Below are 19507 nucleotides of genomic sequence, written 5' to 3' on the forward strand. Positions count from 1 at the left end.
AGATTATGTAAAAGTAAAATTAAATTTAGAGAGAGGCAGTCAGTAAACAGCGCGGTATACATCACTTTAATTGGGAGTAAGAGGGAAGTTTGGGGATTGTTAAAGTTTTATGTCATAGAGGTTTGTAAATTTTTTGTTTGTTTGGGACAGACTGTAGCAGAGCCTGTTTGAAAGCTCGGTATGTAATCTGTGCTGTCCTTGATCTTGGGGTCCTCTTGGCTCCGCCTTTATACTGCTGAAATCTTTACTCTTTATATCCTATTTTAATGTTGGGAATTAACTCTATGAAAGAGTATATCCCAGCTTTTAAACTTTGTACCATGTTTGAATCTAGTGCTACCTTTATCCCAGTTACATACTTTTTCATGGTTTGTACATTATGATATGTTGACAGATTTCAAAGGGAGCTTTGAAATGCTTCCATCTCAGAGGCTTAAGGATTAACTCCCACTGCTAACTGCACTTTTACTAAAAGCCAGCCATTTGTCTCATTTAGTGTCTGTAAAAACTTCACGACACTGACATGGTTACAGTCAAGGACTGGGAGCCTCAACAATCACTTTGCCATAGAGTTTGAACCTATGTTCAGTATGTTACTATTAGCTCTTTAATAATAACTTTTGTCCTAATGGTGTGGTCTTCAGGAGTTGCCTAAGCTGTATAGTGGTGACAGTCACTTTGTAGCTTCAGCAGCTACTCAAAGTGAAGATTACATAAGTAAAGATTATGTAAAGAAAAGACTACATAAAGATTACATATTCTCTTTAATCCCTTTCTCCTTCCTCCCTTCCCCCTCCCTCCCTCCCTCCCTCCCCCCCTCCCTCCCTCCCCTTTCTGAGGCTGCTATATAAAGTATGAACTTCCTTTGCTTCAGTCTGGAATATGGCTTAGCATGATAGCAATGGGGACTGTGTGGGGACTGAGTGTTGACCCTGTGTAATTGATCTGGGTGATGTATATTGGAAAGAATTAGTTTCTGAATTGGCTCTTTAGACACCTTTTGTACTTTTTTTCAGCCCGTGAATAAAGAAGCTAAGGCATTGGTTGATATATATATATATATTCTTCAGCTCTGCATTGTTAATATTGCCTTTCCATTCACTAAATACCTAAAGCATACTTTTCACACAATTTGCAGTTTTTTAATTTTAATCTACATGCATAAATACATTAGAAATACTATTAGAAAAATTTGGAAATTTATTATCTGATATATCTTATATACTGGTCATACTGAAAGCTATTTTTAAATAGCACTTGTGACAGAGTTAATTAGTATTTTACACAAATTACAATTGGAAATAGCTGTTTTGTATATATGTCCAGTTGGATATTATGTTTTGTATTATGGATCTTCATGACATATCGTTACAATCTCATATTCTATATTATTTTCTTTGATTTATTTTCCTGATTCAGGCATATCAGAATTATTCAGTATACTTTTAAAATGAAGCCCTTGTTTACTTTTACATGTGATTTTTGAACCTTTTGCCAGAAGGCATTTTGAGTAGAAATTTTCTTAGTCACTTTGTGTTATATATCTTCGGCTTCTCTTCTTCCTTTGTCTGGAAGATGTTTGTGTCTTTAATTCATAATGCATTTTCTTAACCCTAATTGTAGGTTGGACAAAATTTCAAGAACTAACAGCAAAAAGTCACCTTAGTAACATTAAGTCACAGTGTTATATTAAGAAAACTTAATTCTAAGGACATACTTCTAGAATGTAGGATTCTGGCTTTCTCATTTTAAGTTTTATAGACTATTTTTCTTCAAAGATTAGGTTGACTATTAAGATGACTTTCGTTAATATGGAATAAAAGATGATTTTATGTTTATGTGGACTAGAGTCTTACATGTAGTGACAGGATGTCTGGGGCTGTCACTTAAATTGCCTACAGAACTGTAGGTAATTTAATATTGTAATACCTTCCACATTAATTTGTGACCTGTATCTTTTAAGAGCAAATTTTCTTAGAATTAACACTATAGTTTACTTTAACAACTGAGGTTTTCTAAGAATTTTTTCTGGCTCTTACCAAAATATTAAGATTAGAAATACAAGTTGCTTTCTCTTGTTTTGCAATAGACTTACCTTTTCATTTTTTTTGTATGTGAGCATAGTAAAAAAAAAAAAAGCCATGAGTCATGCTCCATTTTCCCACTTCACTAATACATACTGATTTGCTTGAGTTAACTTAGCAACAGTAAACTCTCATATTTTCCATAAAGAAGTTTCTCCTTTTATTAGTCGCGCATTCGAGGATGGGACAAGCACTGGAGAACTAGTTATCGGCATCCCACTGCTGCAGGTCCTGTGCTGTACCTTCTAAGTATACCCTCCTAGTCTTCATGTCCTTAAAGCAGTGCAGCCTGAGGAGGGAAGGAGGGGCCTTCCTCCATCCACCTCAACTCCTCTTCTCTTTCCTCTCATTCTGGCTTCAACAATATTCTTTTAGTTCATGGTTTTTAGAAGTACCTAAGTAAAAATCGGTGTAAACAGTTACAAGTAATTGACTATATTAAAGTAGTAGTCAGTTACAAGTAATTGACTTTATTATAGTAAAGGGAATCTACTTTACCTGGGACACTGGGGTGTTTGCTACTTTTTTTTTTTTGTTTGTTTGTTTTGTAGAAAGTTTTATCTAAACACATTGTTTTTAAAAAGCAAACCTAGAGTACTAAGATGACATCTTTAGGTGGCGGAAATTTGTTTTTCAAAGCATGTCAACAATTGAATGTAACCATTTCCAAAGTAAACTTGAAATGAATATGATGAAATAATTTCTTGATAAATTTTATGACCATAGATGGATCAGTGAGGTGGCCTGGTTACATTAAATGGAAGTTTGAAAATGCTTTTACAACTGTTATATAATCTCACACTTAAGACTGAAACCATTGCAGGCTTGGTTTGAAGTCAGTGTGCTGTGGTTGTAAAAGAGAAGACACTGCTCATTTTCCTTCTGAATATCCAAGCTGTTTACACCAGGCAGTTGGTTTCAGGAGTTACTATGTATGCACTTTGCAGGGAGCAAGGAAAGAACATTAAAGTATTAAACATGAGAGAATTCTTGAAGATCCCTCCCTGTGAAACAACTGTGTCATCGGGACATCACAAAATCATCAAAAATTTCAAAGAGAGACTTTCTTACAAATAAATGTTACATTATTTAAATGTTCTCATGGCTTGTGAATAAGAACTACTTGCCTTATTTTTCAAACCAAGTGTATCATAGGGAAGGTGAAGACTGATGATGTCGGCAGCAGACAGACCACTGAGGATATAAAGAAGGGCCAATTGTAGCTTGTTTCCTAAGACTCAGCGTAGTAGTTGGGCAGACAGAAAGGCACACCGGATGGATTTGGCACCCCTTTAAAAACACCTCCTAAATGTAGCACCAATTTTGATAACTTTGATACTTTTGACATAAAATTAGGACCAGGTATATTTAGAGTTGGGCTGTGTCATCCAGGCTATTTACTTTAAACATTCCATCTGTTAGACAACACATTTTTAAAGGAGCAGGGCATGTTTGCTGGTGCCATTATTAACAAACTGTCGCAAAGTGCTCAGATTAGTAAAGGCTATCCCTAAATTTTTGAGATACCAAGAATTGCCAGAGGAAGAAAGAAAAGTGTGTGTATGTGGGGGAGGGGGCATGAGATCTGTGCATTCCAGTGAGCTGATAGCATTGCTAATCCTGTATGAGTTGCCATTTTATTTCTGAGTAGTTGCAAACAATTCCTTTAGGTGAAGCACTGCCTGGCTTCTCATTCATGAGGTAATGCAATAAAGGGAAAGCTCAGGAAATGAGAATCAAAACCTAAATGTGAGTGCATTCATGTTAAGATGGAGTGGTGTTTATTGAGCAAATGAGTTGGTTTCCCAAGGCACACAGGCATTGACTAAGGAAGTCCACACCCAAAGTAAACAAGAATCCTTCAGCTGAATCAACACAATATATATTGGATCAGAATTATTCAGGTTACTACTGGCTGCTAGGAGTGAGAGACTTTTACTTAGATTTTTCTTTCTCTTTCTAAACATTTTTTTAAAAAACTCTAATCCCCCAGTTTTCTGTATGATCTCACCTCTTAAATTGGATAGATTGTGATTGAGATCTCACACCTGACTAGGTCTTTTTATGTGCTTTGTTCTATGGTATTTTTGTACAGTGGGGTGCCAGTTTTCATGATTGCCTTGTGTCCTCTTTCTTATCACCCACCAGTATCTTCTGTCATTCCTGCTAGAGAGGAGAGTTGTTTGACTTAAAAGTTACATTATCATGTAATACTTGGGAACTTGCTCCATTTTGAACTATCCATTGAAAATATGAGGAGTATCTGAACATTAAATATGTTCACTTGATACTAAGTTTTTAAAAGAGATCCTCCTTTCCCCTTTCTCCCCCTTTTCAGGTTTATGGTTGGCTGTGGGAGATGTGATGACTGGTTTCATGGAGACTGTGTTGGATTAAGCCTTTCTCAAGCACAGCAGATGGGAGAAGAAGACAAAGAATATGTTTGCGTAAGATGCTGTGCTGAAGAAGATAAAAAGACTGACGTAGTAGACACAGAGATTTTGGAAGCCCAGGCTCCTACCGAAGCCCACAGTGAAGATAAAAGGATGGAGTGTGGAAAGCTGATGTCATCGAAGCATGGTGTCACCGAGGATAAACACAGACACTCGGATGACTCTGGGAAGCACAAGGTCAAAATTTTAAAACGGGTAAGCTTTCCAGACAGTGCATTTGTTATTTCAGGAGCTTTGTGTGGACCTAAATGATATTCAGAAATTTCTCTTCAGGTCTATTACAGCGTAGAGTCTTACTTTAGTATAAGAATGAGTTGAATTTAACACTTGAGGGGGCCAGTTTTGTTGAAAAGTGGGGACTTTGGCATATGCTTTTTTTTTTTTTTTTTTTTTTTTTTTTTTGTGCTGCCACAGTGCTGTAGATACATATTTGAATCTTTGTTGTATACTGTTTATGTGGCTGTGTGACCTAAGTATAAATTATGCTTACTAAGTACTTTTCTAATCTAAACATCTACTAGATGTTTAATAATTTTGTATTTTTTTAAGAATTAAAAAGAATAATTGTAGACTTTGATCTCATTTGCTTAGAAGTTACTCCTCCCACTTTTCCTGTTGAACCATGGACTTCTCAAAGTTTATTTCCCCTGATCTGGCATTTTATTCTATTTTATTTTTTCTATAATTTATCTAACATTATTTTATGTGCCTTGGTGTGAGGGTATCAGATATTTTGAGATAGAGTTACAGACAGTTGTGAGCTGCCACAACTGGGAATTGTGGGTGCTGGGAATTGAACCTGGGTCCCTTTGAAGAGCATTCAGTGCTCTTAACCACTGAGCCATCTCTCTAGCCCATCTGATCTGACACATTAAATCATTGTCTAAAAGTATTTTCTAAACAAAATTTAAAATATTTTGTGCTTAAAGAAAATAGAAAAAAATGCATTATTCTGTCCAATTAAGTTTTCTTTCATTAGCAGTGATTTTTCTCATCCTTGATTTGTAGTAGAACCCTGAAGAGGAAATAACACAGTGTCAATAAGTCTATAAGAATAAGTAAGCATATCGCCTAAAAAGCAAAGCAAACACTGATTTACAGGTTGGAGGCAGAATGGAAGCCTTTGGTGCAGCCATTCTGACCTGGTAAACTACTCATAGCCGGGAGAGAAGCAGTAGCCGGAGCCTCTGTCTTAGAGGGTGTCCAGGGAGCACAGCTGTTAGAATGGCCTTGTGCTTACATTGAGTCCCATAAGCTCCTGTGCATAGCCAGGCTTCCTTCTGTGGCAGGGAAAGTGATCCAGGGAAGAGCCTGGGCATCGTCTGATGGCTTCTTCATTTTCTCCATTGTTCGCTGAGTCAGTTCTTCACTCATTTTGTGACTAGTCTTGATTGAACTCCATTTTGACAAACCTTTGTGACATTGAACATTTATCTGTTAAGATGTTTAGAGATTTTCTTGGTTAATATCAAGTTAATTGTTGATATTGCTAAGTGCTGTATTACCATTTTATATTATGTTCTCTGAAAACTAATGTCTTTCATTAACTGTTAGTTAGTCATTACATTTTGTATATAGTTTCTTGTCTATTTGGAAATATATGGTCTTTTGGCTGAACTGTGTCTTACCTAAAAAGATGTTATAAAACATTACCATTGTTAATGTTTTCAGAAACCCTAGAAGCTGTTCTGTTTATAGATGCATGCTGCATGCCGTCATTGCTTGATTTTCTTTTTGAATACCCCTACCCCTTTTATTATGTTTTTAATTTTTTGAGACAGAGAACTTACTCTCTAGGCCAGGCTGGCCTAAAACTCAGAGATTCACCTGCCTCTGCCTCCCAAGTGCTGGGATTAAGCACATGCTCCACCACACCTGGCTGATGGTGCACTCTTGAGTCTTTGGGTTAATCTGGTGGTCATTTATTCTGTCTGCTTTTCACATAGGTCTTTCTATCATTAGATTTCTATGTTGCAATATTTATTGCACTTCCATGTGTGGTAGGAATAATACTACTAGACCTGTAACAGTAAAAACATGTTTCTGGGGATAGAGAGATTGCTGAGCAGTTAAGAGCACTGGTTGCTCTTTCAGAGGACCCATGTGAAATTCCTAGTGTTTGCAGCATAGCTTACAGTTATCTGTAAGCCCAGGTCTAGGGGTCTGACAGTTATTCAGACATCCACAGGCACTAGGCATGCGTGTGGTGCACATGCATGCATGCATACATACATACATGCATACATAACAAAAATAAGGCTTAGCACCCCCCATTTCAAATATTAAGTCTAGTTAGAAAACTAAAAAAAAAAAAAAAAAAAGTGAAAAATGAGTATTATTTACTTTAAAGAAAATAATGTTTCCATGTTTATCTTGATCTTGGTCTGTATATAGTTATTCTCCCTGTGTTTTTAGATTAGTGTGATGTACTAATTTCTCGCTGAGAAGTAGCAGGTACATTGATGGTAACCATGGGAGTTAAAATTGCCTGTTGACATCTTGGGAACGTAACTGATACCTGTGCTGAAGTGAATGAGGCTTGTTTGCTTTTTTAGGAGTATATAGGCAAATGCAGATGCTCAGTTATCCACAGCCCCTCCTCCTTCATATTTACAGCAGACTCAGGCCTTCCAGCCTGATTTGTCTTGTTTCCTCTTGTATAGGCTATTATGTATTTTATACAAAGTAGATGCTTAACAATAGAATTTTGTTTTTTTTTAATGATGGTAGTTTATTTTTGTATATATACATACATACTTAAAGATTTATTTATTTATTTATTTTTATATATGTTAGTACACTGTCACTCTCTTCAAACACACACCAGAAGAGGGCATCAGATCCCATTATAGATGGCTGTGAGCCATCATGAGGTTGCTGGGAATCAAACTGTAGACCTCTGGAAGAGCAGTCAGTGCTCTTAACCACCGAACCATCTCTCTAGCTCCTATTTTTGTTTTTAAATATCTTACAGAAATTTGAATGTTTGGATTGAAAGTGTTTAGTCTCTTACAGGTTGTAATGTTAATTAGGTTTAATTTTTTACTTACATATTATTGACGTTTGTCTTAAATAGTGAGTAGTTTTTATTTTAATGAAACAAATTGTATTTTTCAGGAGTCTAGTGAGGGAAAAACTTCCTCTGATAGTAGAGATAATGAAGTTAAAAAATGGCAGCTAGCCCCTCTTCGCAAGTTGAGCCAACCACTTTTACCTCGAAGATCATCAGAAGAAAAAAGTGAAAAAATAGCAAAAGATTCTGCAGCTCTTGCCTGCGCAGGCGAGAGAGCAGCGAGATCAGGTAGGAAGACTGTTGGAGAATATGTACTGTGTGTGAACTTTCACAGAAAGTTGGTATATTTTGGAAATTTTTTGAAAAATGAACATTTTAATGACAGTTAAATTATTGACCCATGTTTGTAGTAAAAATAAAACTGCTCTAAGCATAGGGGACACTAGATAAGTAGTTAGTGAACTTAGAAGACCTTGACCCTGTCTTCCTGGCTCTTAAATATTAGTGAAAGAAGACAGACAAATACACCAACAAGTGAGGAAATGCCATCAGAGGCTTTGAGAAAAGTGTGGGAATCCGCTACAGAGCCACGGGGGTGGGGGTGGGGGTATTGGGGAGTGGAAAGCCAGGGAGACTGATGTAGATGAAAGGAGGGAGGGAACAGAACATGGCTGGAGAGACAAGATCAAGAGCAGTGCAGTGAATGAAGGTTTTCAGGCAGACACAGGCGTGGTATTTCAGGAGGAAGAGCGTCACTGTGGAGTAAATGGAAGCCATGTACAGAGGGCAGCATGGTGTAAGAGTGACAGTAGACCAGTACTAGAGAGCAGGTTCAAGGACAACATGGAGGACGACGTAGTCTGTTCCTAATAATGTGAAATCTTTGGAGTTTGTGAAAAGGAGTACTAGAGGGCCTTGGTGGGTTTGAACTATAGGCCCTTAGGAGGAAAGGCGTACACTCAATAGGAGTGCACAGCAGTGTCCTGTAAAAGAAAGATAGTAGCTTGTTACCTAGGCACAGGGACGCAGTGAACATGTTAAGATGCCTGTTACAGTAGAGTTTACAGAACTTGGTACAAATTAGTTACAGGCCCATGAAGGAAGTGGGATGATTGTGTAGAATCTTACTTTCTTTTTATAAGAAGGAACAAAATTTGAGAAAGAATATTTTTAAAAAATTACAGCTTTGGTCATTAGAACTTTGAAATTTTACTAGACATTTGGATAGAGATATTTGAGTAAACTGTTGACTGGTTATGGAGCTCATGATTTTGGGACCATGGTATGAACTTGGGACTCATCAGTTCCTATCTATTATGTAAAATCAAATATATAGATAAAAAACAGCTATAGAAAGTTTTATAACAGGTAGACAGAAAGAGACAGATCCCTTACACCTTGTTTAACAGACAGAGTAAGTGCTAAGCATGCAAGGGAGTGGTAATAGTGTATTATCTAGTTAGATTTTTATTACAAATGAGGTTATGAGGATAGTAAAAAAGATAGATTTAAGGATTGTTAGAATAATAGTTATGTGCAAATTTAAACCACAGTGGGACATCAGCTTACTCTTTAGGATGACTTCTATGAGAAGCACTGAAGACAAGTGGTACTACTACTAAGTGTCTGCTGGCTGATGTGGTGTTTAAAACGGTGACTTCATAGAAGCTGAGGGTAGATGGGCGATTTGATTATATTAGCCCGTAGGTACCAAGGGTTGGAGAGAGTTGGATAGGGAAATCTCATAAAATGGACTAAGTTACAAGCAAGAAGTTCTATTATCACATAGCAAGGTGACTGCAGATAATAATGTATGTTTTAAAAATTATATGTATATATGTATGTATATATATAAATATATATATATATTACTTATAGAAGTGATAAATGATGAGATAAATTTAAGCTGATTTTTTTTTTTGTTGTTGTTGTTGTTGTTGTTGTTTTTGTTCTTTGGTTTTTCGAGACAGGGTTTCTCTGTGTAGTCCTGGCTGTCCTGGACTCACTCTGTAGACCAGGCTGGCTCAGAAATCCACCTGCCTCTGCCTCCCAAGTGCTGGGATTAAAGGCGTGCACCACCACTGCACGGCTTAAGCTGATTTATGCATTACATGGTGTTTATCTGTATCGCAACAATACACTCCACTAATAAGGACAGTTTTATATATCAAATTCATTTTTAAAGACTTACTTTTATTATTTCTAATGATGTATATGTGTGCATGTCAGTGTGTGGGTGTGTGTATATAAGTATAGGTATCTCAGGTAGGTAGAGGTGTCAGATTTCTCCACAGCCAGAGTTACAGTGGCCATGAGTAGCCTGACATGGGTTCTGCGAACCAGACTCTTGTCCTCCAGAATAGCAGTTGTTAACCTATGAGCTATCTTTCAGTCTACCTGGAATGATTGTTTTGAATGCCAAGTGATCAAGCCTGCTCAGTCAATCAACAGGGTCTCGAGGGAGGGAGGGAGGGAGGGAGGGAGGGAGGGAGGGAGGGAGGGAGGGAGGGAGGGAGGGAGGATTGAAAAGAAAAAGACAATTAGCAACACTATGACTCCAGCCAGTGCTGAGGCTTATTTTTTTCCAGTCGGCTTTTATATCATTGTAGGTACATACAAAGAATATGGTCAGTCCTAACGCATAAGCAAAACAGACAAGAACAAAGCATAAGCAAAGGTCCCATGATTACTGTATTTGAGTCTTAACAAGGCCCATCAAGATACAAAGAACACATTCCTCAGCTTTGTTCATTTTGAGCCCACTCCCTGGTTCTAGCCCAGTGTCATATTTTTGTCAAATTTCTAGGAGCTCCAAACACTCTTCACAGCCAGTAAATAGAATAAAATATTATTGAGCTGAGAAGATTCTAGAAGAAATATGCTGATGTTAAAGTAGTAGGTTGTTTGAGATTGAGATTTTGAAAATGCATGAAATGTCAGAAATGTCAGTAATGTCAGAAAGAAAAGCAATGGAATGAATGGGTTAGCGTTCATCTAATGTCACACACAAGCTGTAATAAGCGCAGTCAACTCTGCATCTCAATCAGTTATTAGTTTATGTAGTAAGTTTGAGTCAGACTTCCTGAGTAGCTTTAAAAATGCAAAAATACATGAAAAATAAGTGAGTGCATACACGTTTATGGGTCTAGAGCTGCTCTTGACTATAGGAGACTTCAGGTGGCTCTTCAGCATCTGGAGTGTTCGCACGATGACTCTAGGCTGGCGTTACTCCTAAATAGTGCTTTGTCTGCGTGGATTTAAACTTACATCATGTATTATAGAGAAAGTGTCTTTTAAAACAGCTTAATGAGTTTAGATACTTTTTAAAATTAGGTACTCATGAGAAGCAAGAGACAAAAAAGAGGAAAGTTGAAAAGGGTGGACCTAACGTGCACCCACCTGCTGCAGCTTCCAAGCCTTCTGCAGATCAAATCAGACAGAGCGTCCGGCATTCTCTCAAAGATATTCTTATGAAAAGGTAACAAGCTGTTATCGCCGGTGGTCGAATGGCGTGAGCTTTTCATGTGTTTGAAAATAATTGAATTGTTTTCATTTTAAGACTTACAGACTCAAACTTGAAGATCCCAGAAGAAAAGGCAGCAAAGGTTGCCACAAAAATTGAAAAAGAACTTTTCTCCTTTTTTCGGGACACGGATGCCAAATATAAGAATAAATATAGAAGCTTGATGTTTAATCTAAAAGATCCTAAAAACAATGTAAGTAACTTGTTTTGTCTGTGAGTTTTCTTAAACTTATTTAATTTTGTAAGTGTGTGCATGTGTATGTGTGGGCATGTACATACTGTAGTTCCTTTGTCAGAGGACAACTTTGACGAGTCGTTTCTCTCTAGAGTGTGTGCAAAGAGTTACACTTAGGTCATCAAGCCGGACAGCAAGTGTCTTACCCACTGAGCCATTGCACTCCTCCTGTAATGGCTGTGCTTGCCATGGTCTGAACTGGGATCTAAGACTTTAATGACTTTAATAAAATAGCCCTTTGGGTTCCTAATTAGAGTGAGAGGATCAGTTTGCCTCTTGATTTAGACTCCAAAAATATGTCCTACAAGAGGCCTCCAGGAACAGCTGTAGATGTCACATTGCGAGACTGAGGAACATCCCAGGGTAGCTCACACAGCTTTCTATGTGTGGTTGATTTCCTGTGGTGCTAGGGAATAAACTCAGGGCTTCATGTCACAAAGTTTTCTTCCTACTGCTGAGCTTCTTCCTCATTAAGAGCAGCATTTCTTACTGGCAGGGAAGGGAATGTAGCTGGGGATGTTTCTGATTCATCTGCCTTCACCTCATGAGAGCTAGGATTACAGGAGCCACAGTGCTTGATCACTAACTCAAACCCAGAGCTGCATGTATGCCGAGCAGCGCTTTACCAATTGAGTGCATGTGCAGCCCAGAACATAACATTGTAATAAGCTCTTGTGCTACTGACTTAGGAATCCTATACACCAGTGAGCAGTGCTGTGAGTCCCGTGAACCACGTGTCTAGATTTATGTGTACTTTCTTGTCTTCACTATCTCTTGCATAACCTAGTTAAATGAATAAAAAATTTACTCTTCAGTATTCTTCAAAATCTCTGTTAAGCCTAAACAGTTTTTATTAAAACCTATAAGTAGAGCTATGCTCACTCAAAAAGTCACATTTCGTTGTAACTGAAAACAAAGATCCCTGCCTGACAGCACATGCTTTGCATCAGAGCTGTCTAGGGAGTCTGCGACAGAAAGATCACCTAAGCTGTGGATTCCCAGACAGCCTGAGCAGCACAGTGAGACTTTGTCCTTTCCCCAGAGAAGTATTTTAAAATATTTTTTACTAAATTAAATAGAACTTTATTTTAAAATATATTTTAGTTGTGGATTAAATATTATTGTTCCCATAATTATATCTTGGGATTTGAGACTTAGTAAAAATCCAAAAGGTAGGTGTGTGTGTGTGTGTGTGTGTGTGTGTAACACATAGAAAGTTCTACACGGCATACGCTAGGCAAGAATTATGCAGTGATTCTTTTAGTGGAGACTACACTTTTCAAAGTTCCAGATATAAATATGACTATTTTGTGTGTTTTATTTCTGTAGGTGCATCGAGAAATTTTGCTAAGGATGGCTTTAGATTATAGAATTAAGTTTGCACATTATTAATATTTGCTTCAATAGAGTCATCTCTTAAAACTCAGGCATTTCAACAGCAGATCAAAAATACTGGGGAACAATTGCATGTTTAGTAAAGATGTATAGGTTTGTTTTTTTAGTTGTGTCTCTATGTGATATATGTAACAAGTGTGTACACAGTTCTTAACATGTTACATATATATAAAAACTATAGCCATGTGACAATGTTGATACATGTTGATACAGTAAGAAAAAGCCATCATTAGGTGATTTTTGCCACTGTACACACATCAGAGTATATTTACATAGATAAAGGTAGCTCAGCCCCCTTATCTACCACTAAGTAGTAAATTTTCAATGTGTATCAATATTTGCATGGACTGTTGTTGACGAGAATGTTATGTCACATGCAGCTGTATATGGGATTCGGTCTATAGGTTATATGCTAATAGGACATAGTTCTTATAGTTCGATAGTATCCTATCGAAGACTTAGAATTTGGGAGGAGTTCAGAGTTCATGAGACCAATTCCCCTAATAGAGGAAGTGCAATTGACTGAAGTATTTTCAAATCTACTACTAGCTGTTGAAGAAAAATCTACATTGTATACACTTATCATGGACCAAGAACTTCTTAAACTATATAATTTAGAAACATTCCCCAATAATTAAATGAAGATTGCTTTTCCTTGCAGTTAGTTCTTTGCTGTGGTCTCCACTAAAAGTTAAAATCATAAGAAAACAGAGAAACAGAGACGTTACTATATTGATTAAAAGCTCTTTTATTCAGTGCCTTTTTATAAGAGGTGTGATTATTATAATTTGTCCTGGAGCAGACTTAAGACAGTTTTGGACAGGTGTATGATGGTTTCATTGCACTTGCTTTTTCATGTTGACTTTTACATGGATTTTCTTTCTTAGAGGATGTCTAGGTGGTTGGACAGAAGCTTAATAGAATGCCACTGTGTTGCTGTCCTTAATTCCATTTTCCTGCCTCATTCTCAAGCTTGAATGCTGGGATTACAGGTGTGGCCACCACACTGGCATCAAATTGAATTTAATATGGGCTGTGTTTTATCTTTTACTCTTCCAGAATATAAAGTTGTTAGATTAATATACATTATTACATATTCATAAGTCAGCCTTCAAAGTAGCTTCAGAGTCAAAGTTTATTTATTAGAAGTTCACAGATTACAGATCTCTTTTGTTTCTAAATGTTTGTGTCTCCTTTTCTTCTCATTTTAAAATCCTGTAGATATTATTTAAGAAAGTACTAAAAGGAGAAGTAACCCCTGATCATCTTATAAGAATGAGTCCAGAGGAACTAGCCTCCAAAGAGTTAGCTGCGTGGAGACGAAGGGAGAACAGACACGTAAGGACATCTGTAACTTTGGCTCTGCTTGGCTATCAAAGATCAGTCAATACAGAGTGCAAGTAAAACAGGCTTTCTCTTCAATTAATGCCTAGTCTCCACCCCACCCCTGCTCTCCTCTTATATCCTCTCTTCTCCCTCTTCTCCTTCCCCATCTCTTCTCCTCCCCTTCTGTCCCCACCATGTGATTTTCGTTCTTCAACATTATAAGTTGCTGAGACTACTGGCATGTGCCACTTCAACTTTTTTATGTATGAGGTTTTTTTTTTTTTTTTTTCCTGTATGTATGTATTTCATGTACATGTAGTGTCAATAGAGGGCATATGTCTTAGGGATTTTCTTGCTGTGCTGAAACCCCAGGACCAAAGCAACTTAGGAAGGAAAGAGTTTCTTGGGTGTATATATCCTGAGTCACAATCCATTGAGGGAAGTTAAGACAGGAACTCATCCGACAGTGCAGGAATCAGGAGCCAATACAGAGTCCATGGAGGAGTGTTGCTTACTGGCTTGCTCCTTTTGGCTTGCTCAGCCCTGGAACATCAGCCCAGGGCTGTTCCCACTTTGTGTCCCTAACACTGAGCCAGGCCCTCTCTCATTGATCACTAAGAAAATCCCCTGGCAGCTTGTCTCCTAACAGCCTGATCTTTTAGAAGCATTTTCTCAATTAGGGTCCCCTCCTCTCAGATGACTGTAGCATGTGTCAAATTGATATATAACTAGTCAGAACAGCTTTGGATCCCAGAAAACTGGAGTTACAAACAGTTGTGAACCTCCATGTAGGTCCTGTCTTCTAAAAGAACAAGTACCCTTAACTTCTGGGCTATTCCAGCCTCAGCTTCCTAAATTCTTTATTTTATTGCCTGTCTTCATCTCTGCAGGGTTTTTGTTTTGTTCTGTTTTTTGTTTTTTTTTATTATTTTGTTAAATCACCAGATTATAGAATTACTTTATGACTTGTTACTTGCAATCAGAACAATTGGAAAATAAGCGTTAACCAACCCGTGCACTCTATAACCAGTTTGAATGCATTATGAACATTAACATTTTAATGAATCAAATTGTTCAATTCTAAAACTTTGCAAAACTTGAGAATCTTGCTACCAAGTTTCATGGGCTGAATTTCTAAGAAAGTCAGGCTTTTTAAAAACTAATTTATTGAGAAGATGACCTGACTTGTCATGTGTAATATGCATAGAAATATTGTTATGTTTATGTGGTGCTGCCTCAGATCAAACTGGAGCGTTGTTATTTGTAGACCACACAAAATCTTTAAAATAAAAATTTCTCAAAGTCACGGGTGCCAAAAATTTGCAGTTGGGATTTATACTTGCAACATCTTTAAAGTCAATCTTAAAAGATTAACTAAAAAGTTTGCTGATTGATTGATTGATTGATTGATTGATTGATTCATTCATTCATTCATTCATTCATTCATTCATTCGAGGAATGATCTCCCTGTATAGCCCAGGCTGTAATCCCCTTACTTCAACACTCCCTGAGTGCTGGCTAAACAGCCGCTTGTGCCACCATGCCTAGCAAGATTGACGGAACACATGATTTGAGCTTTTGATCAGATAAAGCCACTGCCTGTTTTAGGAAATAATGATTATGTATGGTTTGCATTGCCCTGTGTTATTTACATGATTCTTTTGTCCATGATTCTTTTGTTTGAGTCTTAGACATTAACTTTCCTTGGCCTGTGCCTGAGATGGTCTGAAGGTCATGAGGCCTTCATGCAGTGTATCACACTTTTTTTATTTGCTTTGATTTCATATAACTCTGCCCCTTCTTTATTTTGAAAATACTGTTGGAACATCATCTTTCCCTCCACATCCCAAAACTTCAATTGCCTACCTAAGCTTTAAAATTGGCTGCATTTGCTTTGGAGACCATGTTTTTCTTTTCTTTGTGTGATAAAAAGCCTTTACCCACTGAATACTAGTCCTATTTGACTTTTTAAATGGATGTTTTACAAGTAACAAACGAGATGAACAAACCTTTACAGTTCTTACTGTTCTGTGCTCTAGTTTGCACATGCACATGTGTGCATATGTATGCACGCATGTACGTACACACGCTCTGCCCCGCTCTGTCTCATACTCTTGTTACACTTGCTAACTTTCATATGTTGTTACTAAGTTTCTTTCTTTCCGTTAATTACCAGTGTTAACTAAACTGGTCCAGGAGACAGGAAAAGGGTTTGTTTGTTTGTTTGTTTTATAATCACTGAGTAAAGCTGATATGGGGGTGTATACTAGAACATCAGACGAGGAATATGAGTCAAGTTCATCCTTGGCTCCTTGTAAGCTGATTTCAAGTATAAACACTGTTTCCCCACTCGGACGGAGCGGTGCCTCTCAGTCGCCTCCTTGCAGAGTGTTAACATGAGCCTCTCATGGCTGAGGCATAGAGCTGAATTTGTAAGAACTGGCTGCACTTCTCAGGTTCTGGTATTTTATATCTGAGAAAAACTGAACGTTAATTTTAATTCTTTAAGTCCTCATAAATTAAGGTACATACTTTAAATGTTTCCTTAAAATATTTTCTGTTAGACCATAGAGATGATCGAGAAGGAACAGAGAGAAGTGGAAAGACGACCAATCACGAAAATAACTCACAAAGGTGAGATAGAAATCGAGAGTGACGCCCCGATGAAAGAGCAGGAAGCAGCCATGGAGATCCAGGTAGGAGCAGATCTGCCGTGTGTGCTCTACAGCTCCAGATGTGAGCGTGGACAAAAGCTTTCCTCGTGCTCTTAAAGTAGAGCATTAAAATCAAGTCGTGTGCTTTAAAGGAGCCTGTGTTACTGGGTTGCTTCTTGGGAGCTTATTTCTCCTCAGAGTGCAGATTGTCTGCATTATAGGTGCCTGTTAAAAACTTGTTAAATCCTGAGGGTATTTGATACAGTACTTCCTTGGTGCTTTGTAAATAATGTAATTTGAGAACTTTTCTTTAATTATATTAAGATGTGTTTTCTCTTGCATAATAGAAAAAAGAAATAAGTAGATCAGGGCGGAGACAGTTTACTTCAGGGTTCCTTGTTTCAAATACCAGTGGAAAATATGACTTGAAGTTTCATTAAAAGCTTTGAAGAATGAATTGTTTTGAGTTTTTACTCTAAGTAACAAATGCTAAGTAGTATTTTTTTTAAGAAAGTAAAACAGCTTTTTGAATGCAGTGCTTGACTTTGACAAATTAACAACTTGATTTTTAAAATTGCTGCCAAAATGTATCAGTTAAAACTCATTTTCATTTTCACTTATGTTAGGAATCTTCAACCAATAAGTCATTGGAGAAGCCAGAAGCATCTGAGAAACAAAAAGAAGAGGCTGACTCCACATCTAAAGACACCACTAGTCAACACAGACAGCATCTCTTTGACCTGAACTGCAAAATATGCATAGGTTGGGAGTTTTGCTCACTCTAGTTTTGTGCTCACTCTTTAAGGGTTATTTTAGCACTCATGTTTGTAGTCAGGGTAGGTTTTATTCTCCCATTGGATGCTGCAGCTCCAACCCATTCTGTTGTATGAGAGTGGATCCAATTTATAAATGCAGAAGCAGACACAGCTGTTCTTTACCATGTTCACAGGAATGCAAACATAACAGTAGGCATCTGTTAAGAAGACTATTAAACTTGCCCATTTTCAGAGTGTTGGAGGTTTTGTTTGTTTTCTCTTTTTGATATTATTGTCACAAATTAGTGTCATTTTCTATTTTATATTGTTCGGGTTTATTGATATGCACTGTACATTTATGGTTAGGAATAGGTAGAATACAGATTTCTTTTTACTAGTTGGAGCTTATCCACATTTTCAGGAAAAAATCATCAGGGAGTCAGATATACTTTAGGTTCTTACAATGTTTTTATTTTAGTTTATTCCTCTCTCTCTCTCTCTCTCTCTCTCTCCCTCCCTCCCTCTTTCTTTCTTTCTTTCTTTCTTTCTTTCTTTCTTTCTTTCTTTCTTTCTTTCTTTCTTTCTTTCTTTCTTTCTTTCTTTTCTTGAGAAGGGGTTTCCTTTAATAGCTCTGGCTGTCCTAAAACTCACTTTGTAGACCAGGCCAGCCTCAGACTCAGAGAGGTCTGCTGGCCTCTGCCTCTCCAGTCCTGGGGTTAAAGGCTTTCCCCATACCATTCCCCATTAGTGTGTTAACATTCTTTTCTTAATTTTTTGCTTTCATATCAGAAGGCAAGCACTAGCAACTTCTCATTTGCTTGTGTTGTTTTCTGTTTAAACATTGGTGATAATTATAAAATAGTTAATTAATAAATAGTTATAAAAAGTTAGTCCAGGTAGAACCCTTCACGGTGTGAGGAAACCACACTTCAGTTAGCTTAGGTCTCTGGGACAGAGGGGTGCCATTGGTAAATTCTTTGGTTCTTAAAACAGGTGGAACAACTATCCAAGGAAATATTTATTCAGTAATTAAGCCAAAGAAATTATATCACTTCTGAAAGTAAAAATGCATGAAAATGTAAACATTGCAGGTAACAATTTTATTTTGGTGTTTTCTGGCTTCAGGTCGAATGGCACCACCTGTAGATGATCTTTCTCCAAAAAATGTGAAAGTTGTTGTAGGAGGAGCCCGTAAACATTCCGACAATGAAGCAGAAAGTATAGCAGATGCATTGTCTTCAACTACAAATATTCTGGCCTCTGATTTCTTTGAGGAGGAGAAACAAGAATCTCCCAAATCAACATTCTCCCCCACTCCACGGTAGCTTTCTCTGTCATAATTCTATAATAAACATTGCTTAATTACTTACAGATGTGCAAACATAGAGAGAAGTGACATTTCCTAGGGACTTTGGAGAAAGTAATTATGTATACCCCAGGCCAATTGAGATAAATGAACAGGACTTTGGAGGTTAATTTATTTTGAATGGATTTGAGAGTATGAAGTAATGATTTTCAGACTCTTATATTATGGGCTGAAAAGAAGATCCAGCATTTAAGAGCACTGGCTACTCTTGCAGAGGACCTGGTTTCTGTTCCAGCACCTTCAAGGCAGATCATAATCATCTGTAGCTCCAGTGACAGTGGACTGGATATCTCCCCCTGGCTTCCACGGACATGCACATGGTACACAGGCAAACACAGGCAAAGTCCATGTACATGAAATAAATGCAAATAAATCTCTATAAACAAATCAGAAACAAATAAAAACACACTGATCTCAAGAAGTAGGGATGTAGCCTTTGTTCTGTGCATGCACATCTTTGTGTCTACCTCAAGCCAGTTCAGAAGATTCTCTTTGTAAAGCATAACTGTGTTTATGATTGTAAATGTATAATTGAAAGTACAAACTTTTTATTGCGTTCATTTGAATCGAGTGAACAATTTAATTAAAATAGCTTGTAAACTTTTAAAATTAAATTTTTAAATTAAACTTAAAATTTAAAAATTAAGATAAACAAAATAAAATAGTTTTTATTTTTATCAACATTTATCAATACTTATTTTTA

General features: G+C 37.2%; 1 protein-coding gene across 10 annotated transcripts in view; it reads left to right on the forward strand.

Moving 5' to 3' along the window:
- Positions 1-19507, forward strand: part of Phf3 (PHD finger protein 3) — a 66295-nt gene that overhangs the window by 39073 nt on the left and 7715 nt on the right. For all 10 annotated transcript variants that reach the window (XM_034521331.2, XM_034521336.2, XM_034521335.2 and 7 more), the window contains 8 exons: positions 4423-4732; positions 7655-7838; positions 10884-11028; positions 11110-11266; positions 13925-14041; positions 16594-16725; positions 17310-17445; positions 18564-18759. In XM_034521331.2, the coding sequence (XP_034377222.1) occupies positions 4423-4732; positions 7655-7838; positions 10884-11028; positions 11110-11266; positions 13925-14041; positions 16594-16725; positions 17310-17445; positions 18564-18759 (1377 nt within the window). The remainder of the gene's footprint in view (positions 1-4422; positions 4733-7654; positions 7839-10883; positions 11029-11109; positions 11267-13924; positions 14042-16593; positions 16726-17309; positions 17446-18563; positions 18760-19507) is intronic.

The sequence above is a fragment of the Arvicanthis niloticus genome, chromosome 17 (genome assembly GCF_011762505.2).
Source record: "Arvicanthis niloticus isolate mArvNil1 chromosome 17, mArvNil1.pat.X, whole genome shotgun sequence".
In the NCBI taxonomy this organism is placed as follows: Eukaryota; Metazoa; Chordata; class Mammalia; order Rodentia; family Muridae; genus Arvicanthis; species Arvicanthis niloticus.